A 20,481-nucleotide genomic window follows, 5' to 3' on the forward strand; every position below is an offset into this window, starting at 1 on the left:
AACTGCAGCTTCCTCCTCCCAAGACTCCTGTGGATACTAGCCAACCTCTCCTCTGTGCTGCGGAGTTCCAGGTTTTGAGTAGCTGGTGCCCTCCATCAAAGCTCACACAACTCACCCCATACCAGCTTTTCTGCCCATGTCTTTCTTTTCTTCATTCTTTGCCACCCCGGTCAGGTTCCCAGGACCTTGCCTTGCAGGACACAACAGGGAAGGACATTCTTGGTAAAGTGGGTAGTGCAGCACCAGGCCCCAGAGCAGGCAGTGTGGGCAGCGGGCCACAGTGCAGTGGGACCTGGCCAAAAAGGCTAAAGTGGGAGGAGAAAGGGAGGTGAGGACATCGGGGCTACAGTGAAGTGTGTGCACATATGTGTGTTGTGCACGTGTGTAAATCATGCAAGTTGGGGTGATCAATCAAATGCATTAGAGACCACTAAAGGTTGGCATCCTCCCTAAACCCTGATTCCTGTCAACAGCTGATAGTGCTGACACACCATGGCGGTGATGCCAATGATCAAAACGAAGGGCTGGTTACTAGAGTGCGGAAACACGTTCATTAACAGAAGGAGTGCAGTGACACATGTGTAGGAATGTCACAGTGAAAGCCATCACTCTGAATTCTAACCTAGAACGTCGGTTTAAAAACTGCAGGACTGGGTAGATGGGCTGGGGGGTAAAATGCTTGCTGCATAAGTATGAGAACTCAAGTTCAGATCCCCAGAGCCTCTGGGAAGCTGGACTGGGGCGTGCATCTGTAATACACACACACACACACACACATACACACCCCGCGTGCGCACTCTGTGGTGATAGAAGGTGGACATGTGAGAATCCCTTGAAACTTGCAGCCCAGCCAGCCTGGTGTACACAGCAGTGAACAAGACAGCCCACCTCAAACTAGGTGGAAGGTGAGGACTGACATCTGAGTTTGTCTTCTGACCCCCACCCCCACATACACTATGGCATTTGCATACTGAACTAATAGTTCCCCCTACCCTCCACCCCCAATGATCTCATCTCTACGTGTCCCACTTGCTCAATACTATGAGGTAGGGCAAGATGGTTACAACCACCACAGTGGTTAGTATAACTGAATGGACTTACTAGTCAAAGCCCCAAACAGACCTGAAAATAACCCCCGTGGTTCCTAGCAGTTTCTGGGTTCACATATAGAACCTGCAGGTAAGTCTGTCAGTCATCTCAAAGCCAAGTTTAAATGTAAGTGAAGGGAAGTGAATAATTCGCCTGCATATGCACAGAATTCTCAGATTCATTTGGTCTTGCTGTACTTGAAGCAAGGGGTTTTCAGAAAAGGGCGTTCTGACTTCTTAAATAACTGTCAATGTGAAAACACATGGCACCGGTTATCTCGGCCAAACAATTCAAGAATGGAAGACACAGCATTGGGTTACAAAGTTGAAAAGTTAATACAGCCACACATAATACTTAGATTAGTGCTTTAAGTAGATAAATTAAGTTGCAATGTGTCTCTTAAGCAGTCATTGAACAAGCAAGATGAGAAATAAATTGAGTTCCACATCGGCCTTCCTGGCATCTAACATCTCTCTGTCAACACACTGATCCTTTTCGCTGTCAATTCAACACCCATTTTGCAGACCCTGGGCCTGCAATTATTTCATTTCCTTTCTTGGAAATGTAATTTCCACTTACTTTTGGAGAATAAAAGGCAGACAAAGGGAGGGAAGGAGAGCAGTATTTTCTGATTAAGATTATCTGTGCAAAATGGTGAAGGGGGAAAAATCTATACACACATACTGAAGCATTTCTCAGAAACTAACTTGGATCTGCCAAATTGCTTTTGTGTCTGGATATTGGTTCAAATGCTGCCAGATTGCTGATGTCAAATTAGGTGTTAAACAAACTTAATAGCAAAGGCAAAGAATGAATATGGATCATCTTTCTGGGAGATGTGCAAACAGCTCCTGGCAAAGAAAGGCAACAGGACTGGGAGAAGACATGCTTTGAAAAACCACAATGAAATTAGATAAGACTGTAAGTCAGCAAGGAAGGCCATTCATTCCAAAGGAGATGGGGGATTCTCAACAGCCCCAGTGAGAGAGCGCATGAGAGGAAGAAAATACCAGTTGGCAAAAATAGATCCAAATTGAATTTCAACTTCATTTGTCCAGGTTTCACCTTTTAAGCTAAGACAGCTGAAACTACAAAGGAGGGGCTCTTTCTCTCCTGACAGAACAGGAAATCAGAGGTTTAATTAACTGTGATTACAAGATTCGGCTGATCTGATTGGCCTCACCTCTTCCTTTTCATTAAGTGACAATCTAGCTGACATCCTGGCAAGAGAATTAGTGCACAAGTGTAGACTAATTTCAAATGGAGCTTGCTATTGTTATAAAACAAATTGATCCTCTACCACACTGGTCTGCAACATGGTCAATAGTAGGATTAACCCTGACAAAGTGCCACTTGGAAGTTGGTCTCTATAGAGAACCCTCTATGTGGCACAGTCTCTAGAAAGAACAGGATGAAGGCACATCTTCCAAGGGCCAGAAAACGAGGCTATACAAATGCAGACTCCAAAGGAGTCGGGAAAGATCTAATATCTTCTTCAGGTTAGGGAGCCGTTAAGAGTGACAGCCTAAAGACAGGTGTCTTCCGGTGCAGAAGTATCAGCCAGGTCAATTCGTTGTGAAGGAGGAGAACCCAATGGCTAACCTGTTCAGCAGGTATGGTATTTACTTTGGAGCTGAAGGAAATCCCCAAACTGGGAGCCTAGAAGCAGAAGCTGACTCAAAGGAGAGGGAAGGGGGATTGGCAGGCCACCTCAAAGTCTTTCTGAAGAGCAACAGATCACAGAAATGCATATTAGTCATTACAGATTTGTCTACATTCTACTTAATAAAGAGCGTTGTTACTTACTGAAACGTAACCTTGGAATTCGTGCATCCTTCCAATTTACGGGGCCCTTCACCTGGCTCAGGTGTTAGGGGACACGGGCTGTTGAATTCTGCCTCCAGAGTTTTCTTGTTCAAGGCTGTTTTTGTTACACTGGATACAGAACCCAACACTGGCATGGATTTGGACTCTGAGGTGGCTAATATCCCGGTAGGACCTTAAAACCAAACACATACCTCAAGTTTAATAAATCCGTGTGATACTTATTAATGGTAGGAAAGATTAGCTGAAAAAGGCCACAGAAAGCAAAAAGGCCAAGTTGGTTAAAAAAAGTTTAAGCACATGCTTAAAGAAAAAACAAAAGTCCCTACTAGAAGCCTACTTTGCTTTGGGGGTAACTCTACCTTTCAGTGCACCGGGACCATGCTGGGAAATTGTGTGCAGACTCTTAAGAGGCCACAAAATCCCAGGCCACACTCCCTTCACTGACCCGGTCCTTAGCAATACTGCAATTGTGGAAACTGCTTCTTCTTTCCAAATATGGCTTTTCTGACAGCCCTACTTGAACCATTTTGCCTCTCAAGAGTTAATTCTTCCAAAAACTCAGCTCTGCATTTTAAACAGAAAATGGACCAATGTCAAAAGGTTCTTTCTAAAAGGCTCATGAAGACTTCTTGAGCATTAAACAGCTTTTTATGAACATTTTCATTTTAATGTGAATGAGCAGTAAGTGGATTTATTGCCTCTTAAAAATATAGACACAAGATTATAAAAATTAAGTGGCAAAGAGTTTGGGCTGTTTACCTTCTGGTCTCTGCTGCTCTTTGGGACAGGATTTAATGGCTACAATAGGGCTTGCTACTGAAATTATTGGCACAGCATTCTGGAACTCCTGGGCTAAAGCTAAGCCTTATCCCGTTTTCACCAGGTAGTATGCCTCAAAGTATACCTATCTTAAAACTTCAGAAGGACTGCTTTTAACAGAGAAACTGACTAAAGAAGCCACATATATGCAAATTAAATAATGTCAAAATGAAGTTAGAAGAAACCTTGAAGGGCGCATTGAGAACAGAACTGACGGGAGATTAAAGAGTGTCGTGGGGTTGGAATGTGGCTCAGGTGGAGAAGTGCTCTGCACAGCAGCGTGGAGTCAAGGGCTCCATCTTCAGCATAAACCAGGCATGGTAGTGCACACCTGTAACCCTAACACTTGGAAGGTGGAGGCAGGAAGAGTGAAAGTTCAAGGTCGTTCTTGACTACATACCAAGTTCAAGGTGACCCAGAGCTACATAGAGACCCTGTCTCAAAAATACAAAATACAAAATGTTAGTAGATCCTAATGGAATTAGCTTGGGAGTTATATTCTTTCATGTGGCTATAACTGTATCTGGAAAAACCTATCTGAGAAGGACCGAAAATCTGTTCAGCAATTCTACTGGACTCTAAGACACAGACCCACTCTGGTCTGATGACAGGTGTGTGACTCTTACTTCATCTGGGCAGGCAGGGTGGTGTCATCATCCCTGAGTGCTCTGTTTAGAAAGGCCCGTTCCTGCCAGCTACACTACGCCTCGTGTTTCACGGGGATGGGAAGACAGAAGGGCACAGGGTTCAAGCAAAGAGGCTTCTGGGAAATGCAAAGTCTAATTCAAGATTTGCCTCCTCTCAGGTGTTTTGTCCTTGGTAACTTTACTGCCACACTAGACAGCGTTAAGCAGCCTGTCCTTGCAGGAAGATCTCTTTCTGAATACACCGACGCTTGCTGCTTATTTCTACATCTGAAGCTACTTAAAAAGGAGGGCAATGTGAGCGGGGCTCATGTTTTCCATACATACCAAAAAAAAAAAAAAATGAAGAGCAGGCACAGTGTTTGTGATGGTGATTATTGCATCCTATCTTTCCTAAGAGTCTCTTGCTGATCTCTGACATGTCAGTCTGGCAGGCCACCAGGCTAGGGGGGAAAAGGGAACAGCAGCCGGACCCAGGAAAACAAAGCCAAACAGAGGATCCAAAGGGCAGATGGCCAGCAGCCCAGGTTGGGTCTACAAAGCCCAGCTACTTCCTGAAGTATCCTTCCTCCACTTGTTCCCTCCCCATTTCCCGTAAGTCTTAGTGTGCAAGGGCAGTGTGGCAGGCCCAAGCCTGTGCGTCACTTATCTCTGTCACTCCGTTCCTGCCATGCACCTGGCACCTCCCCATGGAATTTTCACCTTGTCATTTCATGAGCTTTAGAGAAATTTTCACCTGACAAACTCTGTCTGTTTGGTGCTTGGAAAATCGTGGCCCACTGAGGGTAAAACCGGGGCTTTGTTAAAGACACTGAGAAAAAGCTTGTCAGCTTTCATGTTTTCTTTTTTCCCCTTGGCTATTAGGAAACTCAGAGAAAATTCTGCTTAATTACAACTTACCCCTCAGTGTGTACTGACTGTCTGCTTCACCAATGACAGATTGTAAAAAAAAATTGAGACAGGCTTGTATGTAGCCCAGGCTGGCCTCTAAGTCACTATGTAGCTGAGGATGACCTTGATCTCTCCTGATCCTCCTGCTCCTACCTCCCAAGAGCTGGGATTGCAGACCTGTGACACCATGCTGCTTATATGCTTCCTGGGAACCCAGGAACCCAGGGCTTTACATACTCTAGGCAAATACTCTACTAACTGAGCTACATCCCCAGTCCCTAGCTCTATTTAATTTTTATCTTTTATTCTAATTTCCCTGGAATGGAACACTGAATATTTCTACACTGGTAAAAAAAAAAATCAATCAATCAAACAAATAAATAAAATGAGAGATTCTTATTGTGTCTCTAAAATGTGTTCCCTCCTCCACTTGTGGAAGTATTCCCATTCCTATGTTGACTGAAACCAACGTGCTGGAAATGAACTCAGAAGCAGTGAGTGATGCATGTGTTTGACTTAGTCCATGAGTGGAAAATGTTTTTGGAGAAAAGAGAAGGTGTAAAGCAAAACACACAATATAAATTATGGCAGTAAAACTGCCACAAAATAAAACCTAAAGTAGAGAGACCCACAGAAGACCCCTCAGTTAGATTTTGGGATGGCTGTGAGAGGTACCAAGTTACCAAATGGGTGAGATGAGGTGGCTGAGTGGAGGCAAAGCAACAAAAGTGTCTCAGCACACCCTCTTAACTCCCCTTTCAGGCTGTTTGCTAGGTGGGAAGTCCTTGTGTGCGATTTGTCAGAACAATTTTCAGACCAAACTAAACACTTAATATTTTTATGTCAATGCCCTTCCTCCTTTTCGGAATAGGGGTCTCTTACTGTCCCAGAGCTCACTCTGGAGGCTCAACTGGCTCTCTAGTGTGGGGGTCCACTTGTCTCCACCTTCCCATCACTGGTTTATTTAAAAGTGTGGGGATTGAACTCAGGGAGTAATTAACTATCTGTTTAGATCACTCATATGTTTATTATAAAAGTTTAGCTGCTTATTTGGCCAATTTTGATTTGAGGAATCACTCAGTTGAGTAAGTCCTCCTGTAAAGCAGAGCCTGACCATCACAATTCCACTGTGAATATTCTAACAAGTCCAGCCAGGCAGGGCGGATCATGCTTATAATGCCAGCTCTAGGGAGGCTGAAGCAGGAGGGTTGCACAAGTTCAAAGCCAGCCTGGGCTACATGGCAAAATCTTGTCTTTGAAACAAACAAAATCCTTGCAACTTCAAGTTGGTCAACATGACACAACATTTTATAGATTTAAACTCCCCAATGGATTGTTTTTGACCAAGCTGAGTCTTACAAAAGCTCATCCCAGTACCTCTGGTTGCTGATTGATTATTAGTCTTCCTTGGCTGTGGTTTTTCAGAGCCGGCTTCCTGGCTAGCTCCAATGGGGAAACTTCAGAAAGGTTTTGGCTTATTGCCATCATCGAAGTCATTCAGACAACTGCATCCACTCAAAGTCAGAAACAGATCCTGTGATGCAATACATGGATAATGATGTGGCTCAAACACCCAACGACAATGGGGAGCTCACAGCTGGTGGCAGAGCTAGAGTCCTTCCCTCATGTGGTTCACAGTGACATGAATGAAATGGGTAAGAAGGATGAAGATGATTTCTCTGTATTTGTTGTAACTGAGGTGTAATTCTCACTGAAACTGCAGATTGTGCCAGGCAGAGTTGGGGGCAGGGCACTTTCCATGTACCAGCTTACTTCATCTTAAGAACAATGTCACAAAGCCATTAGAGACACACAAAGAAACTGAGGCACAGAAAGGTTGAATAACTAGCCTAAGGACAAGCAATGGTCAAATGATGGGCTGGGACTGAAACTCAGATGCCTGCTTACAGACCTCCACCAGAGGCTATATCATTGACAAAATCCATCCTGATGGGGGAAGGACTTGAGGTCCATCGCTCCCTAAGGAGCTATTAGTCTATATGGGAGCTGTGAGAGGATCCCAGGGAAGAAGGAGACATTTCCTTGGGCAATACAGCCACTGGTTAGCTGCCCATGTTCCTGTAAATGACCCCCCTCACTGATGCCCCTGTAGACAACAGCAATGAAACATGTAAACAACCAAAGTACAAAAACAAACAAACAAAACTCCATGAAAACAGAAGAGTGACAAGCTGGAAGAAGATCAGTGGAGGGGAGGGGACAAGAAACTGGGGTGAATGTGATCAAAAAACCTCGTATACATGCATGAAAAAAAACGCCCTGAATGTCTTTATATGGGGCTTTGTCCTGTGGGTCTCACACTAACCAGATCGGATCTACAAGTGCTTGATTACCTGCAAATAAAGTTGCTGATGACTATGTAAGCATCCCATGAGGTGCCACAGACACTCTTTGCCCAGCCAGTACTTCTCACTCACATTAAAAAAAAACCTAAACATTTAATACTAATTTTTGGAAGATGATTCATGTTAAGGGTTTAGCAAAGGAGAGAAGGACCATGGAGAATTCAAAGCCGCTTACTACTGCTATCTGCTTCTGCGGTCACCTTTCTGCGACGTAAAATCCTCTCTAACTCAGTTTCACTGTTTTCAGGGCCAAGGGATTTTAAGCTTCTCGAACTAGTGGATTTGTTAAGTGTCCCCTAAAACAAAAACAAAAAGGTTAATATAATATGCAAAAGAATATAAAATGCAAAACAATAAAACATCATCAAAGTCTGAACAGAATTAGGAAACAAAACAAATTACACACAAATGTATATGGGTTTCTCAAATGTGCACATACATCCTCAATAACACCAAGTATTCAAAAAGACACTGCTGATGGTGGAGACCGTAGCTTCATCTCAGAAGAGTAGGCAACACAAGAACAACTCTTAGGGAGCTGACTGCAAAGATCAACCGGAGGGAGATACTTGCCCACTGGTGATGAAGATGCTGGTATGTATCCACGAAGGAGAGAATGGGCGCATCCACTCACCTTGGAAGGGCATCTTCAGAGAGCAGCCATGAACTACTAAGCACAAATCCTCTCTGAGCTAGAGAATTGTGTGGTCTATGACTGAGTGAGTGACCCTGGCTGCACACGAGGTGGTGGTGCCATGGCTGAGAAGCAGGTACTTCAGGGCCCCCAAAGGTCTACCTGAAGGAGCAGGTTGAGCTCCCTTGACATTAGTGTGGGAGAGGAATGCTGTGGTCCTATAGGGATGGACGGACTTCCATCAGTCTGACAGACAGAACACAGATGCATTTTCCCAGTGCCTAGAACATACTGCAGACAAGAGGCCATCAAGCTAGGCTCCTGAAACTGGCCTTGGCTTTCTAAGAAGACAAAGACCAGAACATTGACTCCCCATCCAGGCCCTTCTCGAAGTACATGACTGAGTAGCTACCCACTTCCTTTTCCACTGGAATGTCTGAACAGAGCACAGTGGCATACTCCTCACTTGGAGGTGAGCATGTAGCTCATCAGTAACAAGACTTTCATGAAGTGCTCCTCCTCAGCTGTACTTTAAGTGAAGGTTGGGGAGATCAAAAGACCTAAGATCTAATCAGAGGAAATTAGAAACAACCTACCAGACTTAACATCTGAGTGAGACGTGGCTTTTGTCCAGCCAGGCTTTGTAGCCAGGCCAGCCTCTGTATCTTGCTAAGGGCTTTTATATCTAATCCTTCCTAGCTTCCAGCTCCTGGAAGGATTCTGAGAATCCCATTGTTTAGAAATGGTAATTCTCTAGACCACTGAACAACAACAAAAGTTCCTTGTGAAAATCAGATAGTTACAAATCTCACATAGGAAAAGTTACCATAATGTTTTCATTATCTCTAAGTGGGGACCACACCTGTTTACAGATATAGACGAGGAGTAGAGTGGCCAACAAGGTCAGGAGACTGTGGTTGCTGTTAGCTGCCTCATCAATTGATGCCTGGCATGCTTGAAGAAGACTCTTACTTTATTCGGGCATGTGACATGTTTCCCCCAGAAGTGCAACATTTTGCTTTTCAAGATTTATAAACTATCCAGAAGGAACATGACGTGTAATTTTACAACAGCTTATTTAAGTTTAGAAGTGAGATGATTTGGTTTACTGGGTTGTAGGTCTCTATCTACTTGTTGCTAGAGAAACACAGTGAGGTATGATTGTTCCTGGAAATTAAAGAAAATGAATGGCCACTTTCCACACACTTGAAAAGAACGCAAAGAACAAGTATCCCCATGTTATTTCTATTTAAGCTTCTGGGAAACTTACCATTTGAAACACTTGCGAGTAGCTATTTAAAACTACAGTTCTCACTATGAAAATAACTTACAGAGCAGTCACATTGATTCTCAAGGCCACTGCATGATTGTCCCCAACGGAAATGGCTGTTGAAAAGGAAACTACATGCTATCTGCTGTTGTTAAATTTATCACTTGCTTGATCCTTCAGCTTTCCCTTTGGATACCAGTATTATTTCCCCCCAAATCCAGGCTGTGATGAACGGGGTGCCAAAAGAATCTATTTTCTAAGTTCTAACTTGTGAACCCCCAATTCTTTCTTTGTTTACCGACTGATAGGACTGACGCAGCTTATGTGCGAGTAAGGTTTGGAGGCACTGGCTCCTGGAGGACAGGACATTTCTGTGTCACTCTCGAGTGAAATAAAGCTCCTGAGATCATTTTACTTCTCTACTGGACTCATGAAGTAGGCTCAGAAGCCATGTGGTACACACAGTTACCTCACTTTACAAGCAACGGAACCCAGTGAGGCTCAGGACCATGGTCAGGCCCCACAGTGAGCCAGAGACAGGTCTGAGTTTTAGATGTAGATTGAAATCCCAAATAGTAATCTACTTCTGATCACCACTGTCACTCAGAAGTCTTGGTCCCCATGCACCTGGAATGTTAAAAATGTCACCATACTAACAACTGCCAGGTGACAATACATATTGGTCAACAATTGCTGCCCCTTGTCTGGAGTGGTGTGACACTGCCTCTGTCCCTCTGATCTACAGGAGTTTGCAGATTGATTTGTATCTGTTCGTTCTTTGGAAATTGCCAGTGCCTCCCTCAGACAGTGGATTTAAATGACAGTGTGCCTCCAAAGCCTCCACTTTCTAAACCTTAGACCTTCTATGTGAACACAAGAAATAACTGGTATAAAATGTCCAGCTTGGAAAATTAAGTGATGTTGTGAGTTTGGAAAAATGAGTTTAATCAATCCTGATGCTTTAAAAATTGGCTCGAAAATTGTACGCATTAAAAAAAAAAAAAAGAGTAAGTTTTCTAGCTCTCCCTCGTCAGAGACTTATATATCTAATTTCTCTCTGTAGTCCAAAGCTCTAAGTCATACACTGTGGGTTACAGTCAGTTTTAGCAGAAATGTCCCCCATGAAGCCTTCTCTGTAGTCTAGGAGATCTGAACACCTATCCATTGTGTCTCCTGGGACAGGTGCTCAGTTCCCGACTTGAGGGTCACTGCAGTTCTTAACACTTGCTTCATAGGTGTCATGATCACCCGGCTGGTATCTGCTTTCCTCAGAACTAACTGTGATGATCCTTACAGTGTGGGCTCCAGCTGGAAGCACCCAGAAGTACACTGTACTGGCACCCCATTTTCTCCCACACAAGAATGGATGTGGTTTCTTGGCCCCAGACACTGGGGCCATCCCTCAAACAAAATTCTGCTGGGGTAGAAGAGAGTTATCATTTGGCAAAGAAGAGAGGACCAGGACCAGAGTCCACTCTCAGAAAAACAAAAAACAACAACAAAAACCTTAATACAAAGAAATATTATTTCCAGAATCATTATTATTAGTGATACATGAATATCAGAAAAGGCAGAGATCTAAAAACAAACCCAGGGCAAGGATGAAACAACTTTTAAAAATATTTTTCACAAATAATAAATAATTCCACAAATCTATCTACATCAAGTAATATAAAATTATAGTGAATATTATATTGAAAAGTGACATTTAAGCTGTGGATGTAAATCAGTGACGCAGGCGCGCACACACATACACGATAATGCTAAATTTATTAAACTTGCTACCATCCACCATTATATGCCATTGGCATATTTTTTCTTAATAAATTATCTCATATAGATGTTTGATTTTCTTAATAAACCAAATTTTTAATAAGTCAAGCAATGGTTGATTCTTAGACATCAGAACTGCTCTTCTCCCCCTCACGAGGCCCCAGGAACTTCTTCAACTACAGGAATTAGCATTCGAATAAGAGGCAACAAAAGGGGCTGTCACGGGGCAGAACCCTGTGCAACAAAATCTTCCCATCATAGGATCCATCGGGTAATAGCTGCGTCCTTTGTCGGGGGTATTCTAATCCTTGATTCTGTAGGTAGGCCACCACTGTTAGCCAGTGATACACTGCTCTTCAGGGCTAATCCCACTCACTTAAAACTAAAGCAAACTAATTAAACCATTCTGTGTGAAGTCACTGTTTAAAGTCATTCTTGATGAAAATGATGTTGTTTACCATCATTATGCGGATGTCTACACGTGATGCTTAATTAGCACAGTAACAAACAACGGGGGATTATTCCTGCACCCCCCCACGTTTGTTGACTTACTATGCATAATAACGAGGGTGGACTGGAATGGGGTCTGAAATGGAGATCAGACTGAAGCACTTCCTGACTGCTGGAGAGGGGAGCCAACAGTGATTCCACCAGCCACAGCTTCCACTTGGGAAGAGTTACAGGGCTGGAGGGCTAGAGGTGGGCAGGTGCATGTTCGCCAGTAGGCAGGATTACTTTTAGAGAATGAAATTGGTGACATAAAGACTTTTCGTGGAACTGGAAATCTAGATCAGCTGATCCAATGCTTGCCTAGTGGGCTTGAAGCCTTTGGATGGATCACCAGCACCTATAAAATGAGTGTGTAGTGCATGCCTGTAATCCCAGTACTTGGTAGGCAAAGGCAAGATCATTTCAAGTTCCAAGCCAGCCAGGGCTGCATAAGAGGAAAAGCAGATAGGAACTGGCCCCCTCCACATGAGGCCATCATAGGCTGGAAGCTCGGATTTACATGTAGGCTCCAGGAATTCCACTCTCCTCTCTCAATGCCAACGCTCCTATCTATTACAATTCTGTTATCAGAAACAGGAGCTGGTCCTCACTGGGGCCAGAGACTGGCCCCTCCTGCTGCACTATCAGGGCCCCGGGGTGCAAGAAAAGCAAACATTTGACACATGTGCTAGAGGAAGCCATAGGCACAATCCAGTAAACAGCCCAAAGAAATAACCCTAATAATCAATGGACATAAAACACACCAAAAACAACTATCCATGAAAAGTCAGACTGCCACCCCGGAACACAAAACAGTGATTCTTACCAGTATTCCCTTCAGCTCATCCACTGCGCTTTCTGAGCCCTTTAAGGAGTCTGGCTGCAATTCAAAAGCGGAAAAAGAAATTACTGAATGATTCAGTTTTTCCAAAACTGTTTATTAAGTGTGTGGGGGTGGGGTGGGGAGGAAAGAAGGGGGAGGGAGAGAACAACCTGCAGGAGATTTTTCTTCTACCCTGTGGGTCCCAGGAATCGAACATGGGTCATCAGGCTTTAACGCACTTTGGGGGCAAGTGCTTGAACTCACTGAGCCATCTTGCTGGCCCCAAATCAAGATTTCTATGTGGTAAGTTGTTGGTGAACTTTGTGGGGGTAGGAGGGTGTGTGTTTTATGCACGAGAGTGTGCACCCACGGGCATGGACACGGTGTCCTCTTCACTGCTCTGCATCTTGCTCCCTTGAGACAAGTCTCTCATCAAACATGCAGCTTGACTTTTGGCGATGCTGACAGTCAGCAAGCCTCCTTGGGCCTCCCTTCTCTGCCCTCTGTCCCACCCCCACCCTGGGAAGGTGCTGGGGTTACAGGCATTCACAGCCATGCTCAGCTGGGTGCTGGGGACCTGAACTCAGGTCCTCACGCTTGTGTGGCAATCACTCTTTCAGAGCCACCTTCCTGACTCCCGTTTCCCCACTTAAGATTTAGGGAGTGGGGATTAGCCATTTCAATGCTTCCAGTAGCCACTGAGTAAAAACTTACAAGGTATATTTAAAGCAAAAAGATTCAGGCTATCTCCTTCTAAATATTAAAGTGCCTTGTGGGCATCATCCTATCTACAAAAGAACTTATGAATACTAGATTCTAAAGATTTGGTTCTTAGACAGAGCATAAATTTCTGCCAGCAAGGAGTGAGTGAGAAGACTGTGCCAGCGGAGAACAAGTGCTGGGCAGAGAATCCCACTGCTCGCTCAGTTCCAGAACCGTCAGCTGACCGATGGGCCTTTTGCAGTGAGACTACATGCAGGGGTGGGGTGGTGGGGTGGTGGTGGTGGTGGACGACAAACACCTCAGAAGGACACCGCCCAGGAAGAATGTTAACACCCCTGGTGCTGGAGCCATCAGGCCTGACAACCTGAGCTCAATTCTGGGCCTTGTGGTGAAAGGAAAGAACTGACTCCCCCAAGGTGTTCTCTGACTCCCCTTACACACACACACACACACACACACACACACACACACACACACACACACACACACACGATCCCATTTCCATTTTTCAAAATGAGGACAAAATCAGGCTGAGACATTAAACTTTCACAGCCCAGGTTTTCTGAGAAATGAGCTTTCCCTCTGTATCAGACATCAGCTCTCTGACACTAATTTCATCCAGGCCAGTTCTACCTACCTGCAGTATCAAGAGATTTGGAAAATAGGCCAGCAAACAATTATCCTCAAGACAGGCTTCCTCTTTCAGGAAAGCTGACAACTGTGTCTTCTGAACTAATGTCCTGCTAAAAAAAGCCTGCTCAAAAGTGCTGCCATGTACCTGCATGGCCCTGGCTGCTGGGGTCTTCTGAAGTCTGGACTACATACTATCAGACTGTGACATTCTGGGACTTGTGGTCCCAGGGAAGAAGTTTGGACTCCAGTGCACCCTGACCATGTCAGCAGAGGTCACTCAGTGCTACCCCTACATAATCTGCTGGCGGCCAGTGAAAAGCCAGCTGCCCACTGACCCTCTCTGCTGTTTTTCAGATTTTGAGCTCACATGAAATAAGGTTCAATTGTTGCGAGAGAAGAAAGCAGGAGAAGGGTGTCCTGAGGCTGAGAGTAGATGCCGAGCAGTGCTGCTTTAAGATGCTGTTTGTTTGGTTTTTGTTTTGTTTTGTTTGAGATAGGGTCTTACCCAGACTGGCCTCCAACCCACGGCACTCCTTCGACCGGGGTCCCTGAGTGCTAGGATTGCAGGCGTGAACCTTCACACCAAGCTCAACGTTTTCACTTTAAATTAATTTGGTTTTATTATGGTGCTATATTTTCCTCTAGAAATAGTTTGCTCTCATTTATTTTTTCCATAATAGTTGTGACATAAAAGTAAAATAAAATATTGTCTTTGCAAAGTGGCACCCAGACCCTTCATTTTAAAATGTTTTCATGTTTCATGTCGATTGATCCTTACAATAGTCCCCTTGAGTGGCACACAGAAGGGCCTGGCTGAGGCTGCAGGGCCGTTCTACCCAGCTTCCGCCTGTCTTCATCTTCCTTTGCTTGGAACCCTGCTTCCAGATCACTGGTTCACATCTCCATGGCACAGTTGGCTGAAACTCCTGGCTGCTTAGCTGTGAATCTGCTCTGTGAGTTGGGTAAGACCATGGCCTACCTTGCCGGGCAGTCTTGCCTGCTGGTGACCAAGTGACAACTGTAGAGGCACCTTAGAACTCAGTCCTCACACTGGGAGTTCAAGAAGTTAAAGGGGCGTGGCCTCGGGGCTGAGGAGAAGGCTTCAGGTAAACTGCTTGTCATTTGAAAAGAGCTTGGTGCAGTGGCGTGTGTTTATAATCCCAGCCCTGGGGAAGTGGAAATCGGAAAATTCCCGGGGCTCACCAGCCAGCCAGCCTGACCTAATCAGCAGACTCTAGATCAGTGAGAGACCCTGTCTCAGAAAAATAAGGCAGGTGGCATCCTGAGGAGAGACTCCTTAGTTTTCCCTTGCCTCTCCCCACATGCATGAACATGCACACCCACAGATGTGTGCATCTGCACAAACATACACAGACACAAAGGTACAGATGTGCTTTCACACACACCCACACACGCACTCACTCACAAAAGAGGAGCAATCTTGGAAGGAAACAGAAACAAGCCACAGAGTATGATGAACAAAGAAGGAATAGAAGTCTGTCCACATCTCATTAGAGTGAGGAAAGAAAGGATATTTTTTTCAAGAGAAATCTCAAAAACTATTACTGGGCCTATCTGAAAGTGACAGACAGCCACAAGGAGGGAGGGAGGCCTGCAGTGGGCTCTTAGCATGGATCCCTCACTGTGCTACTTAGGAGGCAGCTGCTGGCACGCAGGCAAACCAGCTTAGCCTACCTGTTCTATCTGGTCTTAGTTCTCTTCCACTATTACTGTGTGGTCCCCCTACGCCAGTCCACCAACACACATACACACACAGAAGCCTCAGGGAGGCAAGAGTGCTGTCTGCCTTATTTGACACAAAGCAGATTCTCAGAAACTCAGAAGAGAAGATGGAATAAAAAAAAAAAAGGAGGGGAGATAGTAGCTGTTACTTGTCTGATAGGATGACTTTCATCAACACCCCTCTGCAAGAGATAACAACACTGGACAAAAACATGACACACCTTCCAAACCAGTTTAGGCTCACCTGTGGTCACAGAGCCCTCTCAAAACAGGATCATAGGGAAGAGAAAGCTTTTTGGACATATTAGTCTTCCAAGCCTTGGCATCAGTCTTGATATAGCTTTCATCAAATTCCTAACTTTTACATTAAAAAAAAAAAAAAAAGGCAAGGGACTGGAGAGATAGCTCAGCAGTTAAGAGTACTGGATGTTCTTTCAGAGGGAGGACCAGGCTTTGACTTCCAGCACCCACATGGTACCTCACAACCACCTGTAACTCCAACTCCAGGGGCTCTGACGCCCTCTTCTGACCTCCTTGAATACCAGACATGAACACAATGCACAGGCACACATGCAGGCAAAATACCCACCCACCTATAACCCCCATTACCGCATGCGCGCGCGCGCGCGCGCGCGCGCGCGCGCGCACACACACACACACACACACACACACGCACGCACGCACGCGCACGCACACACACACACACACACACACCAAACAACAGAGTGGAGTGCACAGTTGCACACACCTTTGTCTTGGGTCTGGCGGTCTGGTTAACTGGTCTAAGATGAACTCCCTTTTTAATTCTGTCCATCATCTCTTCCACTGCTTGTCTCTTCAGGTCTGTGACTTCCTCAGCTGTGTGAAAAACACAGACAGAAATCATCCTAGGATATAAGAAATAGCTAATTCCTCTTTCTGGTAACTTGGAGACATTGTGCTGTGTAATTAACAGAAATCATTTTTCAGACAGTGGCAGAACACCAATAACTCACCAAGGGTAATGGCTACCCTGTGGAAACTCTTTAAGCAATATATTTTTTAAGTAAGAAAAATTTCTTATCAGAGCACTTAGAATTACAACAATCAAAGTCAAGTTTGTAGCATGGAAATCAATAGCTTCTCACCTATGAGAAACAAAACAGATTTGGTTCATTCATTAACACAAGAATAAAACTTGGAGACATGGATATCTCCAGGTCTCCTCCTCACCCACCCCACCCCACCCCACCCCTCCCCACTCGTGTGTGTGTATGTGTGTGTGTGTGTGTGTGTGTGTCTGTCTGTCTGTCTGTCTGTGTCTGGGATATATGCACATGTTTGAGTACCTCTGTGCACACATACAAAGACCATAGGAACACACTGGGTGTCTGTCTGGGGTATATGCACATGCTTGAGTGCCTCTGTGCACACATACAAAGACCATAGGAACACACTGAGTGTCATGCTCTGTCTGTCTGTCTGGGGTATGTGCAGATGTTTCAGTGTCTCTGTGCACACATGCAAAGACCACAGGAGCACACTGAGTGTCATGCTCTGTCACTGCCCATGTTACTCTTTTGAGACAGGGCCTTTCACTAACCCTGGGGCTACGTTGCCTGGTGGCCAGCGAGCCCCAGCAATGTCCCTGTCTCTACCTCCTGGTGCTGGTGTTACAGGCACTTGTGTAGCCAAGCCCTGCTTTTTAAGTGGGTGCGAGGCATCTGAACTCAGGTCTTCATGCCAAGCGCTCTTACCCACTGAGTCATCTTTTCAGCCTCCTCCAGGTTTTTCAGAAATGCAACTCTGTACCTTCCCCAAATCAACCATTTTTGTCGCAAAGATGTTTTTTATAAGTTATAACATTCTGTATGTCAAAATGAACGAAAGCTTGTCCAAAAGAAGATCAAACAGACGTCCTCTTTCTTTTTGTTTTTTTGAGACAGGGCTTCTCTATGCAGCCCTGGCTGTCCTGGAACTCACTCTGTAGACCAGGCTGGTCTAGAACTCAGAGATCCACCCCCTCTGCCTCCTGAGTGCTGGGATTAAAGGCTTGCCTGGCCAAAAGTTGTCCCCTTTATGGGGAAGAGTCAAGAGACAAACAGCAAGCAGCCAAACCTATTTTCAACCCCATCTTTTGTGGAGGAATCATGCAGAAAGGAAACATTTAAGCAAACCTTATTTCAAGTCTTTTAAAACTGCCCGTGTTTTAAAAATAACAAACATGCATCCAGCAATAAATGAAAAGACGCAATTAAATGTGATTACAAATTTTAGCTTTCAGAGTTGGGGTATAGCTGAGGAGCAAAGTACTTACCTACTATGTATGACAAATCCAAACCACTTGTTGTCCAACTGTGTGTATGTGTGTGTGTGTGTGTGTGTGTGTGTGTGTGTGTGTGTGTGTGTGTTGCACACATGTGGAGGCCAGAATAGGAGCCAGGTGTCTTCTTCTATCGTTCTCTGCCTTACTGACTTGAGACAGGGTCTCTCATTGAACTTTAAGCTTGTCATTTGGTTAGGCCAGCCAGCCAGGAGGCTCTTAGAATCTGCCTATCTCTGTCTTCAAAATGCTCGGGCTGTAGGCATGCAAAAGTCTTGGTTTGTTTTATGTGAGTTGAACTCAGTTCCTCATGCTTACGGAGTGAGCATTCTCAACTGAGCTACCTCCTTAGCCCCAACTGTCTAATTTTGCCTTGCTTTGTTGCATGTACAGCAATCAGAGGGATAAAGATGAGTTAAACTGAAACCTGTTGACTGCTTTTCTCATAGAATTGCTTGACTGAAGATATGGAGTCATTTTGGAATATCTGTCACCAATAACATGCTTCTACACCTATATTATTCCTGGTGAACTTGCTTCAGCTGACTTGGCAAGGCTAGGTTCCATAGAGACCTAATCTGCATGGCGATTACTCAAGTCTTCTGATTGACTTCTGAAGTCTGGGCTTTAGACAGATGTTGTAGCTGTACTTTTGAGTAGGGATGCCTAAGCCCCACAAAGGCTGCCTTCTAGATGAAGGAGACCATAGATATCCCTAAACTAATTAGTGCTAGTTTCAGGCCTAACTCATGGCTTCTTTCCTGAGAAGACTCCGTGTGGCCCTGTGGAGCCATTCCTTATCTATGGGAACACCAGAATGTAGAAGTTTCCACTATCCTCAACTCTGTAGCACTAATGCCTACATCACTGCTACATTCACAGTACAATCTGACTTCAAAGAAAAGTCTGTCCTCAGAAGCTACTGAAATGCTAAGAATTAAAAGGTCTAGCCAGGCAGTGGTGGAGCACTCAGGAGGCATAGGCAGGTATATCTCTTATGAGTTGGAGGCCCGCCTGGTTTACAGACTAAGTTCCAGGACAGGCTCCAAAGCTACAGAGAGAAACCCTGTGTGTGTGTGTGTGTGTGTGTGTGTGTGTGTGTGTGTGTGTGTGTGTGTGTGTGTGTGGTGTTTCATTGTGGAACATGTTCCAGATCCAAGCATCTTATCTTTTGACAGATGTCTTAGTTACTTTTCTCATTGCTGCAACAAAGTATCTGAAAAAACTACCTAAGGAAGGGTTTATTTCAGCTCAGTACCTGAGTAAAGTCCGTTACTGTGGGGAGTCCAGGCTTCAGGAGTGTGAGCCCAGTGGTCACTCTGCAGTCAGGGAGCAGAGGATGGATACTAGCGTTCTCCCTTTTATTCAGTCTGGAACCCCCACAGTCCTACCCACACTTAGGATAGGTCCTTTCACCTCCACTAACCTACTTCTTTGTGGGAATGCCCACAGATTTGTCTCCTGGGAGAGTCTAGATCTTGTTGAGTTGACAATCAGTAGCAACCATCATACAAGGCAATATGGGAAACACATCACCAAAGTTAGAACTCACCAACAAAAGAAAACTGGTGGATACTTTGGGGTGATCAACTGTGTGCCCTTAAACAGCATTTTGAGGCTACAGAGCTTATTCTGATGACTCACAAATATCTACAAGGGGACAGGCAAGAAATTCACCCTCATTCATTCCCTTGATGTCCAAACATCTACTGTGCATACATAGTGCTTTTCTGATCCTGTTCAAAAGGAGACAAAATGCAGGTCTCATACATAAGCACCTGGCACAAGATGTGACTTAGTCTTAGGAACTCAGAAACCAGCTTCAAAACACCCCTTTTTTATTTTTATTTTTTGGTTTTTGTTTTGTTTTGTTTTTCAGAAAGGCTGCCATTTTGAGTGAGACTAGGAAGAGCTGCATGGCAAAAGGAATACCGCCTACCAACAGATTAGCACTCTGCAAGGAATGACTGCAGCCCAATTAAACGCACCACACAAAAACTAATTAAGGCAGACAGATGGAGAATTACGGGCCACACCATTCAAATCTGCTACAGCATCTACCAGCAGGAATTTAAAGTAGTTCCTTATATTTGCTTGCCAGAATCATAGTGATAATTCAGAGAAGTGCCACTATCTGTATTGTGCACAGATTATAAACCAGGCTTTAATTTCTCAGCCTTTTTTCCCAAATATAAAGGCTTAATTGGTCTTAAGGAAAAGAAATCACTCTTATCAGCTTCCCTACTCAGGCGCAACACAAGGGCAGCACGAAGCTAGCTGCACAAGCTTTCTTCGTCTCACCGACCTGTTTTTGAAATAGCAAAAAGCAATCTATATGAACTTCTGAACTATTAAGCAGTTCTAATAAACTGGCACGAATCACCTACGGAGCGCTCATGGTATGTTTTGTAATTCTTTCTGCAATCACACAGTTGGTAATTGTCTCACAAAAGCA

At 44.6% G+C, this 20,481-nt stretch overlaps 1 protein-coding gene across 2 annotated transcripts in view; it reads right to left on the bottom strand.

Annotated features, from left to right (window-relative positions):
* Shtn1 (shootin 1) overlaps window positions 1–20,481 on the bottom strand; it is a 107,114-nt gene that overhangs the window by 14,407 nt on the left and 72,226 nt on the right. The window contains exons 13-16 of one of the 2 annotated variants that reach the window (XM_006978456.4): window positions 16,473–16,582; window positions 12,629–12,682; window positions 7,812–7,932; window positions 2,896–3,088 (exon numbers count right to left, since the gene is read on the bottom strand). In XM_006978456.4, the coding sequence (XP_006978518.1) occupies window positions 2,896–3,088; window positions 7,812–7,932; window positions 12,629–12,682; window positions 16,473–16,582 (478 nt within the window). The remainder of the gene's footprint in view (window positions 1–2,895; window positions 3,089–7,811; window positions 7,933–12,628; window positions 12,683–16,472; window positions 16,583–20,481) is intronic. The other variant, XM_015997190.3, reaches the window with a different exon arrangement.

The sequence above is a fragment of the Peromyscus maniculatus genome, chromosome 1 (genome assembly GCF_049852395.1).
Source record: "Peromyscus maniculatus bairdii isolate BWxNUB_F1_BW_parent chromosome 1, HU_Pman_BW_mat_3.1, whole genome shotgun sequence".
Classification (NCBI taxonomy): Eukaryota; Metazoa; Chordata; class Mammalia; order Rodentia; family Cricetidae; genus Peromyscus; species Peromyscus maniculatus.